This window comes from Anneissia japonica, unplaced genomic scaffold (genome assembly GCF_011630105.1).
Source record: "Anneissia japonica isolate Jap-2015-1 unplaced genomic scaffold, ASM1163010v1 scaffold1147_len264814_cov175, whole genome shotgun sequence".
NCBI lineage: Eukaryota > Metazoa > Echinodermata > Crinoidea > Comatulida > Comatulidae > Anneissia > Anneissia japonica.
Genome location: NW_022697771.1, coordinates 131,390 through 157,771, shown reverse-complemented (window position 1 = coordinate 157,771; position 26,382 = coordinate 131,390). Strand labels below are relative to the sequence as shown.

The window sequence follows — 26,382 nt, the reverse complement described above, 5'->3', positions numbered from 1 at the left end:
AAAATAAAAAGAATACAAATAAAAAAAACATGTAAAAAACACCTACATTAAATGAAAATTTAATATTCACTTCCTGTTGGATCGCAGTTTTAGTGCTGCAGGGGTTTGAAAGGCTTTACATTATAACCAATTAATTATAACTGATTAAAATATAAAATATTTAAGATTTTATATTTAGTACATTCTCAAATGTTATGTAAATCTCATATATTCCAAAATTACGTTATATTCATGCACCGAAGTAGAAAGTTTAACTTTAATGTTGATATGTTTTATGTTGAATGGTTTTTAATGATATTATTACAGTCTTATGACCACAACATAAGGAAGTCCTCTCATTTAAACTTCTAACCTACTATACTTTGCGTATCTTAATATACATATATATTTCCGTAAATCAAGGAAGTCCACTCGGTAAATTAGTATATAGTGAATTTTGAAAGTCAATCTCAGATATCCAAATTTTAGGAAATTACGTTTTATACATGCACCGAGATGAGAACTTCAACCTAATACTTTGATATGTATATGTTTTATGTTGTAATACCATACTCAAATGTACGGTATTATTTATTTAATAAAATAATATTTAATTTGTATACAATAAAATTTTATCAATGAGACTCTGTCTCTTATACACATCTAGATGTGTATAAGAGACAGGGTTTGAAAGGCTTTACATTATAACCAATTAATTATAACTGATTAAAATATAAAATATTTAAGATTTTATATTTAGTTCATTCTCAAATGTCATGTAAATCTTATATATCCCAAAAATGTTCGTGCACCGAAGTGGGAAGTTTAGCCTAGAATATAATTTTGATATGTTTCATGTTGTTTGTTGAATGTTTTTTAATGATATTACAGACTAATATGACCATAACATAAGGAAGTCCACTCTTTTAACTTTTAAACTTCTAAACTTTGCTTAGTTTAATATATATTTATTTTTTCTTAAATCATAAGGAAGTTGTTTGTTGAATGGTCTTTAGTCCTCTCTTTTAACTTCTAAACTTCTAAACTTTGCATAGCTCAATATACATTTATATTTTCTACAACCATAAGGAAGTCCACTCCTTAAATTAGTATAGATAGTACAGAGAATTTTTATTGACTGTCAATCTCAGATATTCAAATTTTAGGAAATCACGTTTTATGCATGTAACGACGTGAAAACTTTGACCTAAGAACTTTGATGCGTTATGTTGTTTGTTGAGTGGACTTCTTTAATAATAATATTACAGTCTAATATGACCACAACATAAGGAAGTCCACTCTGTAAATGTTTAGCATAATATAGTACAGAGAATTTCGATTGTTTATCAATATCATTATGCACATGTTAGATCCAAATTTCAAGACATTACGTTTTACGCACGCACCGACGAGGAAAGTTTAAACATAACAGTTTTGATATGTATACAGTTTAAAATTCATATTATGATAATAACTTGGTCATAATATAACTTATTCTTAACCGGGATGCAAAATAATGCAATTCTTTCAACAATTGTACCCTGACCAAAACCAAACTTGATAGGTGTGATTTTACTTTCACTAGGAAATTAATTAAATATGCAAAATTGTCTTCTGTGATTTTTAAAATAACAAAATATAATAAAATTATATATGCCTTCCAATAAGGTTATAAGATCAACGCACATGTATACTCTCCCTGTGATTGTTTTTTGATTAACCATACATCGTGAAATAAATCAAAATAAAATAATAATAAAAAAAAAAAAACTCAACCGTATATCGCGCAGCCGATTTAATTTCAGTTCATTTTAATTAATACTGTAGTTAGACAGTGCAGAAATGTATTGCATTATTGTCTGTATTTTTGTATTAGTTGAGGTAGGTGGCATTTCTGACAGAAAGAATTGGAATTTGCCAGAACACCAGGCACAGCAATCACTTTATTTTTTTTAAATGTCCTTTAATTTCTCACCCTGAGTTTTGCCATGGCGAACGGTGCGAAGGTCTGGATCCGCGCCTGCATGTATTGATTGAGTGTCATAGCAATGTGATTTTTCATTTCACTAGGATTTCAATAGGCCTATTAGATTTTTGTCAATGTTAACAGGCAAAATACTAAAATAACAACAATGCTGTAACAAGCTAGTCTTGAATAAACCTGCCTGTTTTGGATACTTAGTATTTTTATTGTTTTACTTCATTATAGCTCTGGTGTTAGTTTAAAAAATATATTTTTATAAAAAAAATATTTTAAACTATGTATTAGATTACTACTACAGAACATCATTAAAATTGGTGTATACAATGGAAAAATAGCAATTTTTCCCGGGGCCTGAACCCCGGACGGGGCCCTTGGCGTCCCCAGCCTCAGTGCTCGCTTCACTCGCAACCTGAACACTTCAATTTTCGTGGCTACGGCCCTATTTTAACAATGGTTTGTGTGGGCAACACTTGTAATTTCAGGGAGGTGATGAGTAAGAACCTTTAACAAATTGCGGTGAAAGAGAAATGTCGTTTTGGCTTCTTTAAGCCCTTTCAATTGGACAGCACTATATTGACGTATGAATGAAATTTTATTTGAAACAGGCCCAAACATACTGTGGACCGTACCTAAGCTACAGGCATTTGCTCATGTACCCCTACCTAACATAGGAAAACTTCGTATTGATGATATCTTGTGAAAGCAATTAATGCCGTAGCCAGCTATTGGGACAGTTGGGACAGTCCCACACAATTTTTCTATTGGGTCCACGAAGAATGGGTCCACATTTTAAGATTTGTGCCCAGATTTCTCATATTTCGTACAAAATGGGTCAATTTCTCATATTTTGCGTAAAATGGGTAAATTTTTAGAAAATGGGTAAAGATTTTTCATATTTTTGCGTAAAATGGGCCAACTTTTAGGAAAATGTGTCCACATTATTTGAATTTACGCGTAAAGTGGGTCCACCCTGATATTGTCCCACACCGTTTAAAAATCCTGGCTACGGCATTGAAAGCAATGCACAACAACCTTGTATATTCAGCAAACAAAAAATACCAGAAAGACGAATTACCAATGTAGAAAAAAAGGCTATCTGTAAATGTCCAGACAAGGGTTGAATATTACGGAAGTAGTTTCTAAGAAAAAGTGTGCTATGACGACAGTCTGACTTGTAACGCCAACGGCTCGAACTTTCTGATCTCTTTGTCTACGATATAGTAATTACTATATTATTTATCTTATACCGTCTAGATAAGCCGAGGGGAAATTGAATGCATTACTAAGATAGATACTAAAGGTCTGATAGAAACAATGATTGACAACCGATAAAGTGTTGAAAACAGCAAACTACGAAACAAAGAAGAAATCAGAAATAGACGATGAGAAATGGATGAACATTACGTCGAGGCGAGACCGAGGGAACTACTACAATTTTGCATTGAAAGACCAAAGGAACATGAAGACGAATGGCAAGAAAGGAGAGAACCAAGATGGGATGGAGATCATGAGGAACAAGAAGAGCAGAAGACGACAGAGATTAACGAGAAACAGATAAAAAAATGTTTTCACTGATTTAGACTTTTTACTACAAAAATCCTTAAATTGATTACTAGCCAATTTAAGGATCCATGCAAATGAATACAGGAAAGTTATCATTTAACTGTCCGAAAATTCACTGAGGATTTTTTTTCTCATTCAAACTTTTAATTTAAGTTAATAACTTTCTTAAATATACAAATTAAACAATTTACCTCATGACGGATAGTACATCTTTGAAGTACGGTATTTCCAAAAACTAAACAATACACAATTTTTTTCAAAGGGACTTTCAAATTTTTTTTCTCCTCTTATGGGGGGGGGGGGCAGGGTGTTCTTAATCGAAATGATTACAAAAACACAATATATGCAAATAATAAGATACTCTTTTAAACTGCAATTTTAAAAATATTTTCTCTTTATTTTATTATTATATAATACTGGTTGCTGCATCTTACAGGGTTTAGTGTCAATCACAGGGGTTCCAAGTTGGAAGAAATTCCCTCTGGGTGAACTTGTTAAATGAGATTTCTTAACATACCTAATGTTATTTTGCTATGAATGGCGATACCCAACGGCACTTAGTTCTGTGAGACATTTGATAATACAGTAGTGAAAACATTCAAATATGAATTTGCAGGTTATCGTCCAGAAAGTTCTGGCTTGCTTGCGGGAGTGCAAGAGGCTGTCCTGAATTCCGGGATACTCCAGCGACATCCCAAAGACTTGGGACCTCTGCAATCATACTTCTTCGCCTGAACTACTACCATAGTCACATGATACAAGTATTCCAGTCGTATTCTTTAATGAGAGTACCGTATTTTCATTTGAATCAATCAACTTTGTTGAATGCACTTCTGATATTACACTAGATTTTGTTTTGTCGGAGGTTTCATAGCTGGTCTTTGGTTTTTCTTCAGGTAGTCTAGTTTTAATTTTTAATTCTGAACAGTTCTTCTCTTTATCTACATCTAACAAATCGTCATGCGTTACTTCTGATTGAAATGTCCTTATTTCTTCATCTTTTTCAAGTTTAACTGAAATATCTGTGTGAGCATTTCCAATTGTCTCAGTTTGCTTCGTTTTCTTCTTCCGTACACCAATATCAGACATTGCGTAATGTCGTTTATTTGGAGACGTACTAAACGAGACTTTGCTCACCGAATCTAACATTTTGTTACCCAGGCTTTCAACAAGACTTTTATTTCTGCCAAGAAGTGTATCAGTTTTTCGACTTGGTCCAGTTTTCTGAGATGAAAACAATGGTTTGGTTTGTATTTGTTGGCGTTTTTGTTTCTGCTTTTCATCAAAAGCTGTGAAAGAAATCCAGGAGTGAGGATTAAGCTACCGTTTATGGAAAAAGTTCAATAAATGGGAAAGTAATTTATTAACAGACTTGGAAATGGATATTCTATTCTATATTTAGTCAATGACTGTCTGGGTTGTGCTGTCGACTTTAGTGGGATCATTCACATGTGTTAATGCCATTCGTATTATCATTAATCATTCTCACTGCTGTCTTTAAGTCCTCAAAATCTACTTATGTTGGATAATAAACAAACGCATAAGAAACTAAACAAATAGTACATGATCTAATGAAAAATATTTCTGTAATAATATTAAATACATTTTATTAGACACAAGATTCCCTGGAATTCCTAACTGTGGAAACTGTAAAATGGAACAATTTTTGGTTTTTCCATCATGTGGCAATTCCATGCCTTTGACATTTACATTCAACATATGCATCTAATTTTAGTAAGAGTTGGAATACTGTTTATGATGAAAAGGAAGACAGAATTAGATTTGCTTAAAAACTAGGGATTTGTCATTATGAGGAAGACATGTGGGGTCGGGAGCGAGCTTGTAGTGGTTCTTAAAAGTTTTGCGTGCCTAACCTTTCACTTGAGTATAAATTTATAGAAATAATATTTTACCCTACAAATATTTATAGTAATGGTAATAGTATACTGAAGTTGTGGATTGTGAAGAAATGCTTATTAGCCCATTTTGTTTCACAAATACAAAATGTTGCTAGTAAACTTTTTAAACATCATTTCATGAGGAAGTGATAGGCACTGCTGTTCTTCAGAACAAATAAACCGCAAGAGACTTGAAGAAATTAACAATACTGTATTCAAGAACTACAAACAATGAAAAATAAGTTTCTGATTCCACGAACTAACACAGAATAATTCATGGTGTGAACGATAATTTGAGGAAATCAGATAAAAGTAATAATTATGTTACCGAAAGCCTCATTAAACTTGATTCCATGGCTGGTAAAGCTGTCCAGATTACCAAACTGTTGTATGCCCATATATAGTCATGATGTGCCCCTATATATAGTCATGATGTGATGTCATCATGACCATATTTAGGCATGTCACATGGTTTTGTCAAATAAAATTAGATAGCCTGGACAGGGCTCTATACATGCATGATTATTCTTAGATCAAAACACAGATCAGACTAGAAACATTAATCAGAAACTTAAGCAGAGAAACCAGAGTTAAATTGACTTGACAGTAAAAAAGGCTCAAATAATACCTACACTGTATAACGTTGTATTTCATAAGAGATGCTAACTGTTTATCTTCCTCTGTCTCTGGCACAAGTTCAATATCCAGGGAGGACTTGGCAAGAAGCTTACCATCAGCTAATGTTCTTGCATGAAGATCCTTTTTCTCAGTCTGCAAAATATCAGTTAATGTTCATCATTTGTTCTTTCCCTAATGCAACTAATTCTCAATTTCACAATGGACAATAGATGGTGAAATTTTCAAATACACAAAGTCTTCTTTTAAAAATTTGAGTCTGTTGTGCCAATAAACATGATGATAAAATGATAAGATTCAATTATTTCCTAATCTCCTAATTTGTGCATTTAAGTTCTTACCTTTAACCTGCATGCAAGAATAATGGTCTGTTGCTATTAGATCGTGCATGCTTGGACTGATAATGGTAATAGCTATTAATAATTATCTTTTTTCAGAATTCAGTCAAAAACAAGTTTATTGTGTTATCGAAGTTTGATCAGCAACTTATATTTTTAGAATTACATGATAAAGTCAGCGGTGTAGCCCTCTTCCCAGATGTGCACTCCAAAAAAAATCTTTCACCCCAGTTGGCCTCCTCCACCCACCCCATTGAAAAATGCTGAAGCTAGAGCCATCTTACTTAAACATCGAGCCTCCTCTTATGTCAGTCCCCTATTTTGAGACTCCTATATACATCACTGGATAACATATCTAATTAATTATTTAAAGCTTATTAAGAGCGACTTTTTAAAACATATACATGTACTTTTAGGGTCTTTTTGGGTAAAAAAAAAATTCTGATTGTGAATATTTAAGATTTGTACTTAGGTTAAGGCTACATGAAGTTTATGTTTGTCTTATTATTACCATTGTCGTTATAATTATTATTTTCTTGTAAATACAATTATCATTATTGCTGTTGTGATAACTAATATTGCTATTGCTATATGATCACCATTATTATATCAATAATTTCATCCTTAATTTCTCATTGTGGAATAATTAATATTCTCATCATCACTGTATAATTATTATCAATGTCCATCGTCATTATGAGTTTAAGTTTTGTAGAAATTTCAACATGGAAATTTTCATCATATTATGTATGCATCTATAATTGGCATCAAGCCTAGAGATAAACTTAACCCCAGTGAACCAATTTTCCTTTTCAGATGCAAAAAAACAAACAACCCAACAAAATCTCATGTACACACACACTAATGACTCCCATATTTGCTCATTTAACCTGTGCCTGCTCAACATACCCTGAATTTACGTCGTAGCATCGAATTCTGCTCGTAGTCATCCTTCCAGGATGATTGTCTATCTGCCAGCTGACCTAATGTTGGCATAACTAATGTTGATTTTTTCTTATCGTTCACTCCATGCTCAAGTCTGTTCATCGCATCTGCAGCTCTCTTCTTCAGTTCTTCCTTGTCTGCATCGTAAAAAAAAATAATTTGACGGAAATGTTTGTTACCAACTTTTTATGATTACATTAGTAATAAAGAATATTAAGAATAATTTGTTGTCATATTGATCCAGGTTTTACAGGCATAGAATTATAAGAAAAGACTTTTCAAATTACTAATATTAATTATAATAATACTAATAATAAATTTAATAAGCCATTTACTATTTTTATTATCTCTTTATGATTAATTTTTGTTAATATCATCAGAATTATTATCATTACAATTTATATCATTAAACAGTAGGCCTATTATTTATTACTATCATTGTCAAAAAAATAATTATTATTATTACTATCAAAATTATTATTCATAATTACTTGTCTGCTGGTAAAGGCCTCTTTCAAACAATAATAATTACAATTTTTCATTATTATCAGAATAATTGTTATAATGTATTACTGATATTAAGGTCACTTTTCTTGATTATTTTAGCAAGGTTTCTGTCTCTTACATTTATTTTCATTTTATTAATTATCAATTTTCATTTTTTCCCCCCAAATATTTCATTTGTTATTACTTGATTAAATAAAATATTAAATTAAATAGTTATCTGCATCCCAATCATCCTCATTTTTAGTTCAAAAGTCAGTTTTTACACAAGTTAAAAAACAGAAGGATGAATGTCATTTGATAAAAATGGTGATAAAGTCATTTATAAGCTCAGTAAATATTACCCTCTGGTACCACTTGCTCATTCTCCTCCATGTCCCATTTCTGGTTCTTTCTCCGAACACCACTGATGCACTTGTATTCACAATTTTTCGGATCTGTCTCCATCACTAGATAATTGTCACATAAATGACATTTCATCTTGAATTGGTAGATGGGTGTGGTGTAATAATTACCAACCTTTTTCTTCTCTGCATTATATCGTACTCCTTTAAATGAAAACAAAATTACAATTTCAAATATTCAATTAAGAATATTTCAATAAAAAATTAGTTTGATCTAGTGTAATTCAATTTTCACTGGCGATTTAGAGGGCTTAGCTATATTTTAATATTCCTTTTACTTTTATTCACTGCATATCCAAGTTCATATTTAAATTGTACTGTAAATAAAACTAAATACAGTATTTATTCAAATAAACACCCTGCTTTTGAATAAATGCGCGCAGTGTTGAAGAACATAAACTACACGATGATAAGTTGTTATCGTGTCTAGTGTAAATCAAGCTTTAGTAGGACATGCATTAATCTCACTTGATCTGGCCCAGTGGCGTAACGCCAATGGGCACTCGAGCGGCGGTTCGCAGGGCCTACAACCCCCAGGGGCCTCCATAGGGTCCTTGAACTAGCACCCTGATTCAAAGGGCTAAGTTTATACATAACAGCATAATGTGTCTCTGTTATCGACCTTAGAACATTATCATATTATATCAATGGTGGATTAAAAGGTGTTTGCGAGGGTAAAGCCGCCCAGCCCACTCAATTTGTCAACATTTTTATTAATTGAGATAAAAATAAAATTATATTTAAAATTAAAGTCTGTGAGTGCCATTTCTGACCATCTAGAATTGCCATATTCATAAACTTCCTTACTTTATGTATGGACCTATTACTGATATTAAGGTCACTTTTCTTGATTATTTTAGCAAGGTTTCTGTCTCTTACATTTATTTTCATTTTATTAATTTTCAATTTTCATTTTTTTTTCCAAATATTTCATTTGTTATTACTTGATTAAATAAAATATTAAATTAAATAGTTATCTGCATCCCAATCATCCTCATTTTTAGTTCAAAAGTCAGTTTTTACACAAGTTAAAAAACAGAAGAATGAATGTCATTTGATAAAATGGTGATAAAGTCTTTTATAAGTAGTAAATATTACCCTCAGGTACCACTTGCTCATTCTCCTCCATGTCCCATTTCTGGTTCTTTCTCCGAACACCACTGATGCACTTGTATTCACAATTTTTCGGATCTGTCTCCATCACTAGATAATTGTCACATAAATGACATTTCATCTTGAATTGGTAGATGGGTGTGGTGTAATAATTACCAACCTTTTTCTTCTCTGCATTATATCGTACTCCTTTAAATGAAAACAAAATTACAATTTCAAATATTCAATTAAGAATATTTCAATAAAAAATTAGTTTGATCTAGTGTAATTCAATTTTCACAGGCGATTTAGAGGGCTTAGCTATATTTTAATATTCCTTTTACTTTTATTCACTGCATATCCAAGTTCATATTTAAATTGTACTGTAAATAAAACTAAATACAGTATTTATTCAAATAAACACCCTGCTTTTGAATAAATGCGCGCAGTGTTGAAGAACATAAACTACACGATGATAAGTTGTTATCGTGTCTAGTGTAAATCTAGCTTTAGTAGGACATGCATTAATCTCACTTGATCTGGCCCAGTGGCGTAACGCCTATGAGCGCTCGAGCGGCGGTTCGCAGGGCGTACAACCCCCAGGGGCCTCCATAGGGTCCTTGAATTAGCACCCTGATTCAAAGGGCTATGTTTATACATAACAGCATAATGTGTCTCTGTTATCGACCTCAGAACATTATCATATTATATCAATGGTGGATTAAAGGGTGTTTGCGAGGGTACAGCCGCCCGGCCCACTCAATTTGTCAACATTTTTATTAATTAAGATAAAAAGAAAATGATATTTAAAATTAAAGTCTGTGAGTGCCATTTCTGACCATCTAGAATTGCCATATTCATAAACTTCCTTACTTTATGTATGGACCCTCCCCCTCTCTAACCTCCTCTATCTAAAACCTCACAATGGAATTGGCGACCGGGACCAAAAAATTGACCCAGTGCCAGAATGCCACAGGGCCCCTGGTACCAGCGCTGATCTGGCCTGTTCTGATTATCATTTCAAAGTACTGTATTCATCATTCATAGAGACATAGCATTTTATTAGTCTGTGGTTTGCAATCATCAGTAAACAGAGGTGGATTTGGAGGTGGGAAAATAGAGAATGGGAGATAGAAGGAACAAATCTGGCTTTTTACTCATTGCTAAATGAAACTGTCAAATTCATTAGGCCAACTGAAATTAATTGCTGGTTTCACGTGCAGGATTTGAAATTATTTTTTGGCGAGTTTATTTACTATTTATTATTGGTAAACAAGCTGGTAAGTACTAAAAATTGTTATTTATAAAGAAAGTGAAATAAATCTACTAACCATTTATGTTTCCACCTCTTCTTATGTATTCAACAAAAATCTTTTAGATAATCATTATATTTATTTTCCATGAAAAAAATGATTGTGTGTGTGTTTTTTTTTTAAATAGCAAATAGTAACTGTTCGTAAGTTTAGGGAGGATGTGAAACCAGCAGGGCATTTCCGTAAATTAGTAAACCAAATGGTAAAAAATTAAAATACATCAAATGTGTAGTGTGATACATCATTTTGAAGCTAATGAGTTGTATTAGCCCCGTTTACACTATCAAATCTTTTTTGACAAAAACATGTGACATGCCTAAATATGGTCATGATGTGATGTCATCATGACCATATATATATATTTTACATATATAGCCACATCATGACTATATATGGCATACAACACACCATACCCATTCCAATGTGGTTGCCGCATCCTTCACACCAGACGTTATACGGCATTTCATATCGAATCACCAGGATACCGAGATGTATCTTGTTTGCACGTTCACGCAGCGGATGACTGTTGTGATACTTGTCAAGACTACGATGTTTTTTCGGATCAAAGTCCGGGGGGTAGTACTTGTTGACACCTTTGCGTTCACCCTGTTAGTAAATTTGATGAATATTATTGTCAATGTCATTTAATTGTAATAATATACTATAGAAACAAATATTTATTTAGAATCTGAAATACCAAATTTGCATGGAAAATCTATAGAAAAATGGGTGCCCAGTTGTAATCATAAATACCGAGTAACACGTTGGTTTTATATTAAAACACAGGTCAAGATCTAAGGTTCTGCAAAATTTGTGTGGAATTCTAATAATTTTAAAGATAACCTACTCAAGTATCTGAAAATCAATATTAATAAGTTATTATATAATCTTAACTTGAATTTACAACATGGCTCATATTAATAGATCATATTATCTACTAAATATGGGGTTTAAAAATACAAAATTAAACCAAGTAAAAAAAAAGTTTCTCGTTCTAGGCTTACCCTAGGCCTAGTTTTTAGGTCGCGTCTTCGGCTAGCCGCTGGCACTCCTTTAATCATTTTTATTATTTAATAATTAATTTACGCTGTAGCTAGAGATACGGTACCGTATTTCTACTTCCATTTGCTAAAGGTACGATAAATGGCATTACGTCACCATCACCAATGAAGTGCCATCATCTCTCAAGACCGACATTGCAAATTGTCCACAGTGTGAGGCGAGCGGTGTGACTAGCAAAAATTGTACTTGATTAGCACATGATTAGCTAGGCAAAGAGTACAGTTTTTTCTTATAATACTGTCACCAAAAAATAGGCGTAGGGTCCCACTCAGTAATAAGAGTCATTTCATTTGTCTAAGCCTTATCAACCAAGGCATGAATCCTAAAAATGTAGGCCCAGGCACATACGGTACTAACCAGTTTTTGGTCTACTCTGTTTACATGACAACACTTGCATTAAAAAAACTGATATACTGTAAACAAAAAGATTTATATAGGCCTACTAGCACTTTATCAGGGGCGGATCCAGCAGGGGGCCAAGAGGGCCCGTGACCCCTTTTAGGCAAGCCGAAAAATAAAAAAAGAGGGTGACAAATTTGAGTTAAAGAGAGGAAGAGCTAAAAAAAGATTGCACCCATGAGTTCAGTGGCGATACAGCAGTGGGCGAAAGGAGGGCTCCATTATTTACCATTAACTGGTGGGGCTGAGGTGGGCGTGGCGGCGTGAACTTCATATGTGGCAAAGACAAGCCAAACCAGTCACTCGTCGGAAAAAACAATTTTCAGTTATTAATACAGGGTTTAACAGTAAAATGAGAGCTATAAAATGGTAAAAGAATCATTTAAATCCGACACTTCGTTATGAAGTTACACAAGTTTAAACATACAGCTGTTTAAAGAATAATATTTGAGAAATCAGCCTTCAAAGTTTACGATTTCAGGCATTTAGGCAGAAACCATCACCAAATCGTTAAAAATTGTTGTTTTAACATTGAAAATGAGGAAAATAACAGCATAGCATGATGAATAGATATATAAAGGTCAGTTTAGTGCAATAAAATAGATTTCCAAAATTTTGAAATTCCAGCATGTTTTGGCCATTATCTCCAAAACAGGATTTGCGATGAGTGACTGGTTTGGCTTGTCTTTTTCACATATTGTGTGTACATAAAGTTGAGTAAATGTACAGTTGCATGTGCATTCAAAGTGTATGAATATTTTGGTTGGATTGTAAAGCGTAGTATTAATTTTGAGTATATTATAACCTAGATTTCTTAGACTAAAACCTGAGATGAGATTTTGGGGGTTGAGAACTTCAGACTTGGTATGACCATGGAGAAATAAGTTTATGACTGATATATATGCCACCCAGATCGATCTCTCTCAAAAAGCAGGGCCGCCGATTGAAGAGTCCAAGCGAAGAATTTGCAAGGCTTAGGCCACAGGAATGAAAGTTGTAGATTTGCGTCCACTGCCCGCATGCCTAAAAAGGTACCGCACGAAAATTTTCATTATTTTTAAAAGTTCATTATTTGGAAAAAAAATATACTTCATTTTAAAAAACGGACTTTCTAAGTCGTCAACAGACAAAAAAACGATCTATTCATCACTGATCACTCGTCGCGAACACCGAGCAAAGGCAGGCCTGGCCACATCTCACCATGATCGCCGATCACTGCTGAGGTCATTTACAGGTCAAATCGATCTTTCTGACCAATAGGAAATCTTGTATGTTCAATTTCCAAAATGTGTGCTCTGAAGCGTTCCTTTGCATTTCACAGTAATCTTTACTTTCTATTCAATACGTTCTTTGATCTCTATTTACATATGAAATATACATTTATGACCGTAAGCATTGTTTCTTGGAAATAAATGTAAAATTACCAATGCCGCGGCTTGTGGACAGCATTTATAAAAAAAATAATGAATAATGAAAAATGAAAAAATGCCTCATGTGTTTTCAAAATTTTTCGGACGCAAATCTACAACTTTCATTCTCGTGGCATTAGAGGTGTATGCCAAGAGTTGGGTACAGGATTCAGTCCTTGTTTGATAAAATGGTATGTAGTCTAGATAAATGACATGACTCTTAATGAAATATTTCCTCCATGTTGAGTGGAACCATACGCCTATTTACCGATGACAGTACACTATAAGTACAGTATTGTACTGTTTAATGTTCTATTAATTAACAAGTACTCTATCGTTCGTGTTTCACCGCTCATAGAATAGTGGGTGATCAGCAATGCCAGTCTTGAAAGATGACGACACACACACTCTGGCACTTCACTGGGTGATGGTGACGTAATGCCATTTACCGTACATTTAGTAGAAATAGGCCTAGGCCTACAGTACCATAATCTCTCTAGCCACAGTGATTAATTTAAGAGATTTGTAGGCCTACCTAGGCTATATATTTTTTAAATAATTTTTAGACACACATTCTCTTTCCATAAATTTAATTTAAATGAAGGTTTGGTTATTATCAGAATTAGTAAGGCAAATAGAAAGCTAGGCCTCCTAGGCCTAGGCCCTAGCCTTAATACCGACTTGACAGTGCCGACTCAACGTCTGTTTTTAGGCCTTGGCCAAATATTCGGATGTTAGTAAACAAAGGTTTAGTATATAGGCCTAGGCCTAGCTACGCGATAGGCCTTGGCTATACTCTTGCACTTCATTTGACCATTCTTAAAATTAGCCATATATATATATACACTAACCATTTTAAAGTTTCACTGGATAAATACAGTAGAAATTTAAATCTAGATCGGCGTTAACTTCGATCTACAAACGAGAAACTTCTGAAAAGTGCTTGTCCCGAAGAAGCAGTACGTTGATGCAATGAAAACGACTGGAATTAAGCCTAGGAAGAAGATAATCTTCATCATTGCTGTGATATCCAGCACGTAGAGGTCTGGCTCATGGTGATTCATCAAACGGCGATTGTTATAATACGCATGCGTTGACTATTCTAATAAATCTAAAGGGAGAAACAAATATGCGGTTAAAAATAAATGGGGTTTTTTGTGTGTTTTGTTTTACTTTTTTATGTTTTATTTATTTATACATATGAATAAAAAGGTACTATCTTAAAATTATCTAGCTATTTTTTCGACAAGTTGCAAATGTTCATAGTTGTATGATCAGGCTGAGAAACCATCATCATTCCTCCTCATCAGCATCATCATCATCATCATCATCATAATCATTCTACATTATAATAATTTCAACATCATTAAAATTATCTACCTTATCATCATCATTTATCTATTCATTCTTTATTTAGCCTTTCATAAAAATGACAATAACATTGGTACTTACAGAATACAAGAAGAAAGAAAAGAAAAAGAAAAAAGAACCCTTTATAATACTCCCCCTTATAACAATTTGAGCTATATTTTTTTTTTCAAATCTTTATTTCAGCAATCAAAAGTCATAATAATTCAAAATATAAAAAGACCATTACAAATGCAGAAAACAGAAAAGAGCATCATAAAAACAAAATACTCTAAACCCTAAGTCTACCATTATTATTATTATTATTATTATTATTATTATTATTATTATTATTATTAAAAGTGTAAATCTAAGGAGGCAAAAGCAATTAAATCACTGTAGCTCATAATTATCGTTGTCATTGTCGTCATGGTAGCGTCACTTAATATTATTATTATTAATATTATCATTATTATTATTATTATTATTATTATTATTATTATTAGTCTCTGAGGATCATGACAAAGTCTTGGTTTATTGCACATAGATATCATTGAATCGCAATTCACCAGTTAAATAATGGAATCGTCTATGGTGCTTTGCTGCTTTTTCGACTTGTGCTGGATTTCGCATTGGTTAACGTCACTGGGACTCTCATTGACTGATACAGGTATTTCGCCGGTGTTGATGTCCAAAACTTGGTTTAGGCAGGGAGTTTGCAAGGTATTTTGGAGAGGAGAAAATAACAGTTGAGGTTGATTGTAAATACATAGGCCTAGAGGTATTTTATGACCCCTAGTAGCACATACATATGCCCCCCCTACTATTTCTGTATCATGCATAGAATAGGGCCTGGCTGGCTGGGCATATTTAAAAGGCCCTAATTTTTTTCCCAGGGCAGATAAGGGGACCCGGGAGACTTCCTTGTTTTCGCCGTTTTCAACGCATCAGTGCGGTTGAGAATGAGATCCTGCTTGTGACTATGCACAATTTTATCAATTTATGAATGGGCTAGGATAGGTCCTAGTACTAGTAGTATCATTGATTTATTTGCACACAAATAAATTGAAATTTTGGTTGGCCGCAAATGACTTGATATAAATTTTCTGCATAACATAAAAACCTGAATACTGTTAAGGCCTAAGGCTAGTACTAGGCCTAGGCCTAGTTCTAATACTGGGCCTGTATGAAATGAAAATGAATAATGTTTTTATTTTTGTATGTTTGCATTTGCATATGGGCCTAGCCTAGGCTAGCTGGCCTTTATATATCGGTTTGTTCCATGATTTCTGCCATTTTTACTGCAAATTCATATAGTGTTCTGCACTGAATTTGGATTTTGTTACAAATAATATTAGGCCTATACTTAGTACAATTTATAGGCCTATAAAGTCTCTTATAGTTTAACATTTTATATATTTAATTCAATCTCTTGTGAGAACAGCTCTTAGTGTCGTTTGTTGAACTGTAGTAAAGGTTGTACAGTATTGTATGTACCCAGCTAGCAATATTAGATGTTATACGGTATTAGAACGTTCCAGTTTGGTGTTACGTTATTTTTTAGAATCATAAATACGCACTCAAAACTTAATTTCATATGACGTTCCTGCAACATTGTGTGAACGGTGTTTTGTGACATACCTAATGTTCCTGATCATAAGAACATTTTTGTGTTTGCTGGGGAGGCACTGTCATGTGTGCGCTGAACCACGAAATTCCTTGGTCTGTGGTCAACGGTGCTGCAACTTGCTGACAACCATGGATTTTCCTTTAAAAAATTCTAAAAATACATTGATATGTCAAAAGAAAGAATCCAAAATTTCAGCTTCAATTTCCAAGCATTTTTTAAGGTATGACCTTTTGAAACTTAGGTACCACGCCCCCTTTTTTATTCCGGTAATGGCTCATTTAACTTTGTATGGTTTTTACGCAGCTATATCTTCTGGAATAATGAAGATAAAAGGTTGTAAATTGGTATGTAGACTGTTATTTGGACTCTCTTTCAGGAAATACCATTCAAATTTGTGTAGCATATTTTATTGGAATGCTATATGCCTCCCAAAATCTCAGGAAGCCTTCATTTCAGAGGGCTGTATCTTATTCTTTTAAGTAAGTTAAAATTATGCATGTGATGAATATGCTCATGCTACTATATATAAAAGTGTGCAAGTTAATAATTAGAGCAGCAATAAAGGTATGATGGGGTCCCGAACATGGTTGCAGGGCCAAAAAGGTTTGTCTTATCTTTTGTTGGAACATTGTGTTGATTGTAACCTGTAGTATGTATTTTATCAAATTTGAATAAGTACGTAACAAAAATGTCTAGAGCTTTGTTGGATAAATATAATCTGACCAGTTATTCAGTTCATGCTAGAGAGACAGGCTTGGGAGGAAAACATGTTTGTTGATAGTGTATTATGTTCTTAAGCATCGATCGCAGTGGGCACGGCAACAGTGTTACTCTGTTGACTTCCAATAAGCTATTAAAGTGATGAATGAAGACAATAATCACCAGATATACAATTGATTTATCCAGAGAGCCAACAGACTCATTTATTAATGTTTATATAATCAGAGATGTCTTGCAGTTGTAATAATAATATTAAATATTCAATAGTCTAGTATTATTAAGCCAGTCTATCCCTGGGAAACATCTTTATTCAGTACAGACATCAAGTGCATAACTCGTATCCTAACTAGCCTCCCGTACATGTAAATATTTCAGAATTGTCCATTAATTTAACCTATTGCCCAAAGAGCTGTTACAACGAAGAGGGTAAATTACAATGTATTGTAAAACTGATTTTTTTTTTCTTTTAGACACTGGAAGGGTGTTTGATGAAAACTTTGGAAAAGTGAATGACAGATTTGTGTTTAAAAACTGGGATGGGGGGAGAATGTTTGTTGAATAGTTTAATTTTTTGCTCAATGTTTTCATATTTTTTTTTTTTTTAAATTTTTCTGTGCAATTTGTGCTTATATCTTTACATTTTAGTACATTAGTATTTTTATTCATTGTACGGGAAAGCAAATTTCATGTGGTGTATTCACTACTCTATATGCCCAACAAAATAAACTTTGAACTTTGAACCTTATTTTTCTTGCAGAGCCAAGGAAGGGATCCAGAATGTTTGAGCAAGTGAGGCAGCTTCAGCTAAATCAGAATGAATTTCTTGACACTACTTTGCACTCACTAAAGAAAGGTAAGGAATGGCAAGACCAGTGCTAGGAGCTGTGAAGTAATTAGAGGCTTATAAAGGGTTTGAAAGAGGGGGGTTCAAAATGTTTCCAATAAACCCCAAATGACAGGGGGGGCGGAGGCCTCCCCGGAAAAATTTTGATTCGTAGATGGCCGGAAATGAGCTTTCCCGATTTCTGAGGAGTCTTTTAATGAACTTAAAGTTCTTCAAAATTCAAGGTTTTCCCCCTGAAAAGGTCAGGTAATTATATCTCATACTTTAGGCCCATACATAGAGAAAATAAATCAAAGACGTAGGCAATATATTATATATTCCAACAATATTGAGTAGTTGGATACGTATAGTCTTTCTTCCATAGATCAATGAACCGATAAGCCTGAAGAATGCACTTTCGTACATGAATTATTAGGTCTACGACGTCGAACCAAAAACAGTGTGTATAAGTTTATTCTAGTTGGGCTGAGACTAGTTTGTCTGATCTTCCAACTTATGCCTACTGTAGGTAGGTTTAGCATGCCTTTTGTAAGCTAGGACCCAGTAGTATTTTGTAACATTTCTACACAGAGGGGGGTTCGTCCGAACCACCTGAACCCCCTTTGGATCCGCCACAGGTAATAAAGTCCGGTGCCGAGAAGGTGTTGGGGGTCAATGTAAGTGTCACAGAAGTGCCAGAGGGATGGATTTTTTGAGTGATGAATACAGTATTAAGAATTAAAAGACTGTATTTTATAGGCAATGGTCACAAATACCATTCAAAATTTGTGAGTTAAAAACTACTGTAGGATTGTTTTATAAATTGTGGGTTTCCTTTTATTGGTCCAAGTGTCCATGTTCTGTAGAATGCTTGGTGTTAGCAGGAGCATTTTTTACATCTAAGGATTGATAACTGCAACGCCTTACTAATTGGCCTGCCTGACTACCAACTAGCAACAATTACCGTGTCTGCAGAATTCTGCTGCCAGATTGCTGGTCATGCTTAAGAAGCGCGAGCATGTGTCGACCTGTTATTAAACCTTATTTTAGTTATTCACTTAGGAGGAGACTGAGGTCAAGTACCATAGACTTAGCCAGCGAGCCATCCCCCGGCCATCTTCTGGACGGCCTACAATTATTTAGGACAGCCACTTTTACTTGGACGGTTTGGCCTAATGAGCTCGGCCTAGCCTAATTGGGCTGGTCTACCTTTAGCAAATTCTTTATATTCTTTATAAATTTAATGAATGTTACATTAACTATAAGCTAAATCATATTTACATTTGATAAAAACAACATAATTGATTAAATGTACATTGTTTTCGTACCAGTATTCGGTGTTGATTCCCAAAGATGGCCGTGGCCAGCCCATCGGCTCAGTGCCACGCCCACTGGCTTCCAATTTGGACGGCCTATTTCATTTTTCTGGCTAAACCCCTGTCAAGTACTAAACATCATCTTCAACAAAAAACTTAAATCAAAGTAGGCCTATGGATCGAGATCCTTAGCTGTTGCTGCTCTTGCTCCTTGGAATGACCTTCCATTTTTCATTCGTAAAGAGAATAGACTCTCGATGCTTTAAAAAAAAAACAACTGAAGTGCCACCTTTTCTCATAGAATTTAGCTACGTGCTGTTTGCTAGCACTCTTAAGCCTTGTTCGCACTGGATTTAAAAAATGGTAAATTTAACCAGGGTAAATTTAACCAAAGTCATGGGTACATTTCACCATTGTTCGCACTTGGATTATTCACGCGGTTAGTTTTACCATAGTTTTACCAATATTTAACCTTGTGTATAAAAAATATTATTGAGGGCGCTAGTTTGTGACTTCAACTTCCGGTTTTGTTCGAGCGGTGTCAACATGGAAGAAGTTTTAACCGTGTTGCACGTTCGGATTGGAATTCTTGACGAGCGTGGTTAGTTTAACCGAGACCGTGGTAAGTTTTACTGAAATTAACCATTCGGCTTGGTTAATTTAACCCTGAGGGAATTGTAACCGACGTTCGGATTGGATTTTTTTTGGTCAATTTAGCCAGTGACTCGGTTAATTTGACCAAATTAAGTCCAGTGCGATAGGGGCTTTACACTTTATTGTATGGAGCGCTTTAAAAATGCTTACTTATTATTATTATTATTATTACTTAAAAATCTTGCACTATTAATATTATATAAGAAATCTGCACATTTTATTGTACAAACGTGACTCTTAAAAAATGCATAGCTTATCTTTAGAATTGTTGAGTTTCTAATAAATTAAGACTAACCACCACCCACTGTTCATGATTTTGTTTATTGACTGTAGGTTGGATTTTGCATTTTGTGCTTGGGTCATCCCTGCAAGCAAGCAAAGTACGTGTTTTCACCAATCATCCGACAACAGCTTCCAAACGTTTCAAGCGCAATGAGTTCTACGAACTAGCTTGGGAGAGCCATGCCAAGTCGAAATGTGATGCATCCGACAACTACTGCGAAGTACTCATAGCAGAAGCTGGATCTTACCAATATTATTTCACTCTTCAAGATGGGTGAGTTCTTTGGTTTGATGCAAATTTGAGTGGAATGGCCAAGCGGTTAAGGCAGGGGCTTTATTATTATTATTATTATTATTATTATTATTATTTATTAATTATTAATATTATCTTTGAATGGTTTAATGTACTTTTCAGCTTTTAGTCAAAATTTAAATCAAATCGTTTTGTATCTGGATGGCTGAATGAGAATAAACTCTTTAAAAAAATTGCTTTTATTTGGTTCTAAGAAGAAACTACATGGTGTAGATCTTGGCATTTCCTGGATTAGGGCTATTTAAGCAAGGACTTTTTAACTATACTAGAATAGGAAGCTAACTTATATTGCACTGCAGAGCTGATTTTTGCACTATTGTTAGTTCTGCACATGCTCAGATAAATTGTATCTCCCTGTGTTAAATTGGGTTTAAGTAAGGTAGGTCCTAAAGTAGTTGAATATGAGCATCTGAGAATTATATTTGTATTTTATATAGGTAAAAGTAGTAAATATATGGATTATTTTAATGTCAAAGTCAAAGTATTCTTTATTCAGCCAACAAAAGGAAATTCTATTGCTCGTGCACATAGTGTACAATTAAAAAAAAAAATTATTATTATTATTATTATTATTATTATTATTATTATTATTATTATTACCCTGTCTCTTATACACATCTAGATGTGTATAAGAGACAGATATATATATATATATATTGTGAATACACAAATTGGTCAAAAAACTACAATGAAAATTTAAAGATGCACATAAAAAGCTACAATAGATAAATTGAAATATAAAAGGTTTTACAGATTCACATCAAAATCATTAAAAAGACAAATTACAGTGACACAAATTGGTCAACACAAACACACTGTGAAATTTACAGGCAATGATTACTCATATAAGTAACAATAAAATTAAGAAAACAATGACATTTCAAAGAATTTCAAGGAATTGGCAAACATTTCCTGGAACATTAATTTAAATCCGGTCCGATCGTAATAAGGAAACACCATAAAGTTATGAGATAGTAATTAAAATACTTATTTCATAACTCTGTGTCAATCTATCGGCTTAAGTCAGAGTTGAACTGTCTAATACCCATAGGGATAAAAGAGAGAGAATGTCTATGTGCCCTGTAGGTTTGGGAGTCTAAATCTTCCACAATGTTCAATGTGGAGTGCTAAAATGACAGGGTTAAGTGGGTGACTATCATCATCATTATCGTAACCTGGAACATATCCACAAGCCGTTCTCGGTATCCAAAGTATACTGACCTCTCCCCCAGCACTGGATAATTAGTTTATCAAAATTTTAGTTGTTTCATGATTTTTTTTTTTTGCATACTTTATTACGGTTTGGGACGCTTTTCTATAACACGATTCTATGGACAACACAATGTCATGACATGCACGCAATGGATCGTTTTTATTGGCGATTGATTCAGACGGCCACCCGCAATCAGCAGACAGTGTTGCGTTATCTAGGACTTACAGGGAGCGGAGTTGGATACATCCGCCGAGGGTCATACGACCATCATACCCGGCTTAGGGTAAACCCCCTTTGTGGCCAAAAGCGTTCATTTTACAGGATTTGAACCCAGACCATTAGATTGGAAAGCAAGCATCCTAAACACAATGCTTAAATTTTGCATTGATGCTGATATTGATTTTTTTTTTTCAGGTTGAAAATAATTGGATCTGGTTACTTTGTTGTTGAGCCAACGTTGCATTTGACCTCAGAATCTGACCTCTTGCCTTTAGATTGCATCACAATACAGACAGTTCTTTCCAAATGTCTCGGCCCATTTTCAGAATGGGAGGACCGCCTCTCTGTCACCAGGAACACTTCGTACAATATGATCCATTTTACACCCATACAGAAGTTGGGCGCATCAAATTCCTCTTATTCCATCAACAATCAAAATAAATTGAATCCCACGATAACTGCTGGTAGTGATGTCACGTTCAACAGCATTGGTGAGCTTGTAGAGAAAATGCAAACTGAATGGGGAGTGCTGAGCGTAATGGATGTGGTGTGGAACCATACATCATTTGACAGCCAATGGCTGAAAGAGCATCCAGAATGCGGGTACAACCCAATCAACTCTCCACATCTTCGACCCGCTTTTATCCTTGATCGACATCTTAACCAGTTCAGCCGGGATGTCATGGAAGGCAGATGGGAGTCAAAAGGGGTTCCACCAGTCATTGATGCAGACCACCACATCCAGGTACATAATACAGGGTTCTCACCAGCATTTTGGAGTGTTGGTCAGCGACCCCCACCCCCACTCCTCTACTCTGGTAGTCATGCAATGAAAGTATTTTGTTAGCCTACACTTTTTTCCACTATCAATTGCAAAAATAGTAGTGGTCGGCAGCCTAAAAATACTGGTCGGAAATGCTGAGTGCTGGGCGGGGGCCGGACCACCGCCAACCAGCGTGGTGTGAACCCTGATAATATTACCTTAGAAATTAATGTTCTTTGATGCAAAAAAAGATTGTTGATGCATTTTTTAAGTCCTGTACAGACTATTACATTTTATTTGAGTATCAAGATGTCATCATGACCATATGTGGCAAAGACAAGCCAAACCAGTCACTCGTCGCAAATCGTGTTTCAGAGAAAATGGCCAAATTATGCTGGAGTGTCAAAGTTTTGAAAATCTATTTTATTGCACTAAACTAACCTTTATATACCTACACTAGCCCACTGGGCAAGTTTACTGTATATTTCACTAGCCCATTGGCTATTTTACTAGCCCAATCAATGGCTACATTTTACATGTTCTTGGCCAAGCCTAATTTGAAGCAGTAGTTTATAACTGATCACTGGCCCACTGGACTAGTAATAAGATAGGTTTACTAGCCCAGAGGAGTTTTTACCAGGCATTATAAAATGGACTAAAAGCACTAAATCGAGCCCTGGTATTAAGAATTGAGGCCATGAGATTGGTCAAAACATTCAGGGAGACCAGAGAGAAGATTGAGAGGCAAGATGATAGAGTTGTTGAGTATAAATAGGAAATGTTTAGTCATACGCTTCTATGGTAACATTTTGAAAACTAATAGAGTAAACCCTCCAATTCAAGACCACTTTAGGTCAGAAAATTTGGAGTGATCTTGGGGGTCCGGTTTTACATCTGATAGTGCCATTTCTTGCTATATTGAGGTACTATAATGTTAACCTTTTATTACCTCAGCCCCAACTGTGGGGGGGGGGGGAGGCTGAGGTATCCCTCAAATTGGGCCCCTCATTTTTAAATTGCTGAATCATGATGGCCATAAACCGTGCTGTCTTGTTTGTATAAAAATGTTTTTTCCTTTAACTAGGCAATTCAACACGTTCTTCAGGAGCATATGCTACCGGACCTGAAGCTTTGGCAGTTTTATCAAGTTGATGTTTCCAAAATTGTTGAAGAATTTTATGCACATGTCAAAGGTCAGACAAGTGTTTTATAAATGATTAATTGATGGCAAAAGCAATGATGTTACCTTCAACAGTGCAAACTTATAACTGTTAAATAGGTTCAGGTGGCTAAAAGTACGGCCTTGATAGAAATAATTTTTGCAGCCCATGACAACCGTATGTGTGCTGCCCTCCTACCTTCTTTGGCAAGAAAACCCCTTGTTTTTATAGGCTCCAATACCTGTAAAAAGTAATATTAAAACTTAGCATAAAAGTAGTGGAAAGTCAAAGTTTAGGTGCACCCTCAGTGTTAAATAATAAATTCACTTTGACCCTCTGATCCATTTTTATTCCCACCCATGAGCTATAACATATTTAATATTTCTTAGCTTTAAGAAAACCTATTTTGTATATCAAATAGTCTAGTGGAGGGGATTAAGTCATCAATTTATGTCTGCACCTAGTTTGAGCCTGGTTGTTAGTGAGTGAGTGAAAAGATATTGTGTTTTTTTTTGCTACAGATATACCATACACTAAGGATGATGATGTCATAGATGCAAATGAAGTTGTTATCATACAAGACCCAAAATTCAAGAGATATGGATGTACAATAGATATGGATATTGCTGGCAAAGTCTTCCATAACAACAGGTGTGGTACCATATGTACTTGATTAACAGGTCATCTCCTAGTTTAAATTGTGGATGTCTGTGTCAGAGGTCAAGCCAGATAAACAAATATCTAGCCAATCTCAAATCATATGATATTTACTGTACACATGTTAAAGATTAATTCTGTAAATGTGGCAAAGACAAGCCAAACCAGTCACTCGTCGGAAAAATCAATTTTTAGTTATTAATACATGGTTTAACAGTAAAATGAGAGCTATAAAATGGTAAAAGAATCATTTAAATCCGACACTTCGTTATGAAGTTACACAAGTTTAAACATACAGCTGTTTAACGAACAATACTTGAGAAATCAGCCTTCAAAGTTTACGATTTCAGGCATTTCTTAGGCAGAAACCATCACCAAATCGTTAAAAATTGTTGTTTTAACATCGAAAATGAGAAAAATAACAGCATAGCATGATGTATAGATATATAAAGGTTAGTTTAGTGCAATAAAATAGATTTCTAAAATTGTGAAATTCCAGCATGTTTTGGCCATTATCTCCAAAACAGGATTTGCGACGAGTGACTGGTTTGGCTTGTCTTTGCCACAAATAGTGTTTGGGTGGTTTTGTGGTTATGCACTGTTTTTTTATGCTCCGTCAAAAAAAAAAAAAAATTAGCGTAAGCTTTTGTAAGAAGTTTGTCAGATAAGCATATATTCCTGGCCCTCTTCTGATCTACTCTGTATATATATCTGTGAATGCAATTATGGGTAAGGTTAGCATGTGTCCTGTTCAATAATTTTGTGAGAAAAAGAGAAATCTCAAGAGGCCTGTATTAACCTTCACAAGTTTTGTGTGCATGTAGTGTTTGTATCTAGGTATGTATGGATAATCAAGGTGATTTTTGTAGGAATATCTGTTTCATCCTTGTCATTTGACATGCCTAAGTATGGTCATGGCGACATCACATCATGACCATATATAGGCACATTATGACTATATGGGAATACAACTGTTTTTTGTGAAAGAAAATTGATAATCAGGGCAGAGCTTTAGGCCAGATGTGATATAATGAATGTGGGTGCTAAATCATGTCAACAATAACTATTTTTTTATGTGTCTAATTTTTCTATATTTTTTTTTTAATGATTTACAATAACTATGTTATTAAAAAACATTTTTGTAATGATTTCAGGTCAGACCTTGAAGGGGGTGAAGACATTATGGTAGAAAACAAATCGAAATTGAAGTCTCATTTGGAAAAACTGAATAAACACGCTGAGACTGAAGTGAAAGAGGACTTGCGATTGGCTGTCAATAGTGTGATGTCTCACGTTTATTACCACTACGTTAATCCCAGTGGCCCTCGTGTTGGCAAAGTCACTACCAAGAATCCGCTTGTGCCAAAGTCAGTTCTCAATTAATTATTCAATCAAGTATATGAAACTCAACCTTAGCGCTGTCCAGACATTCGCATTTTATTTGACAAAAACATGACATGCCTAAATATGGTCATGATGACATCATATCATGACCATATATAGGCATATCATGACTATATATGGGCATACAACTGTTTTGAGCATTTGATAGTCTGGACAGAGCTTTAAGCCACATTTACACTAGACACGATTACGACACGACAACGGCATGATACAAGTGCGCAGTGTTGAAGAATACAACCTGCGCGATGGTATGTCGTTATTGTGTCTAGTGTAAATCCAGCTTTAGTCAGTAAATCATAGTCTCACTTGTTTTATGATGTGTATAAGAGACAGCTTCAGGAGCATATGCTACCGG

General features: G+C 34.5%; 2 protein-coding genes across 2 annotated transcripts in view; one reads left to right on the top strand and one right to left on the bottom strand.

Annotated features, from left to right (window-relative positions):
• Positions 1 to 3,902: 3,902 nt before the first annotated feature.
• Positions 3,903 to 14,534, bottom strand: LOC117102339 (coiled-coil domain-containing protein 130-like). Its single transcript, XM_033242606.1, has 6 exons — positions 14,378 to 14,534; positions 11,070 to 11,262; positions 9,350 to 9,553; positions 7,308 to 7,480; positions 6,057 to 6,195; positions 3,903 to 4,815 (listed from the first exon to the last, which is right to left on the bottom strand). The coding sequence occupies exons 1-6, from the start codon at positions 14,378 to 14,380 to the stop codon at positions 4,244 to 4,246; spliced, it is 1,284 nt and encodes a 427-aa protein (XP_033098497.1). The 5' UTR covers positions 14,381 to 14,534; the 3' UTR covers positions 3,903 to 4,243.
• Positions 14,535 to 15,502: 968 nt separating this feature from the next.
• The window catches only part of LOC117102340 (glycogen debranching enzyme-like), a gene marked incomplete in the record, with an annotated part of 54,389 nt that continues 43,509 nt past the window's right edge, over positions 15,503 to 26,382 (top strand). The window contains 7 exon segments of the mRNA XM_033242607.1: positions 15,503 to 15,596; positions 17,981 to 18,076; positions 20,350 to 20,572; positions 22,239 to 22,788; positions 23,891 to 23,999; positions 24,488 to 24,617; positions 25,778 to 25,990. Of these exon segments, the coding sequence (XP_033098498.1) occupies positions 18,001 to 18,076; positions 20,350 to 20,572; positions 22,239 to 22,788; positions 23,891 to 23,999; positions 24,488 to 24,617; positions 25,778 to 25,990 (1,301 nt within the window).

What these genes read in the sequence shown, in the direction of transcription:
- LOC117102339 (XM_033242606.1), bottom strand. An exon ending in TGAGCAAGTGGTACCTGAGG is followed by an intron (nt 7,481 to 9,349) that starts GTAATATTTACT and finishes TTTACGATGCAG; the next exon opens with ACAAGGAAGAACTGAAGAAG. An exon ending in TGCTACGACGTAAATTCAGG is followed by an intron (nt 6,196 to 7,307) that starts GTATGTTGAGCA and finishes GATATTTTGCAG; the next exon opens with ACTGAGAAAAAGGATCTTCA.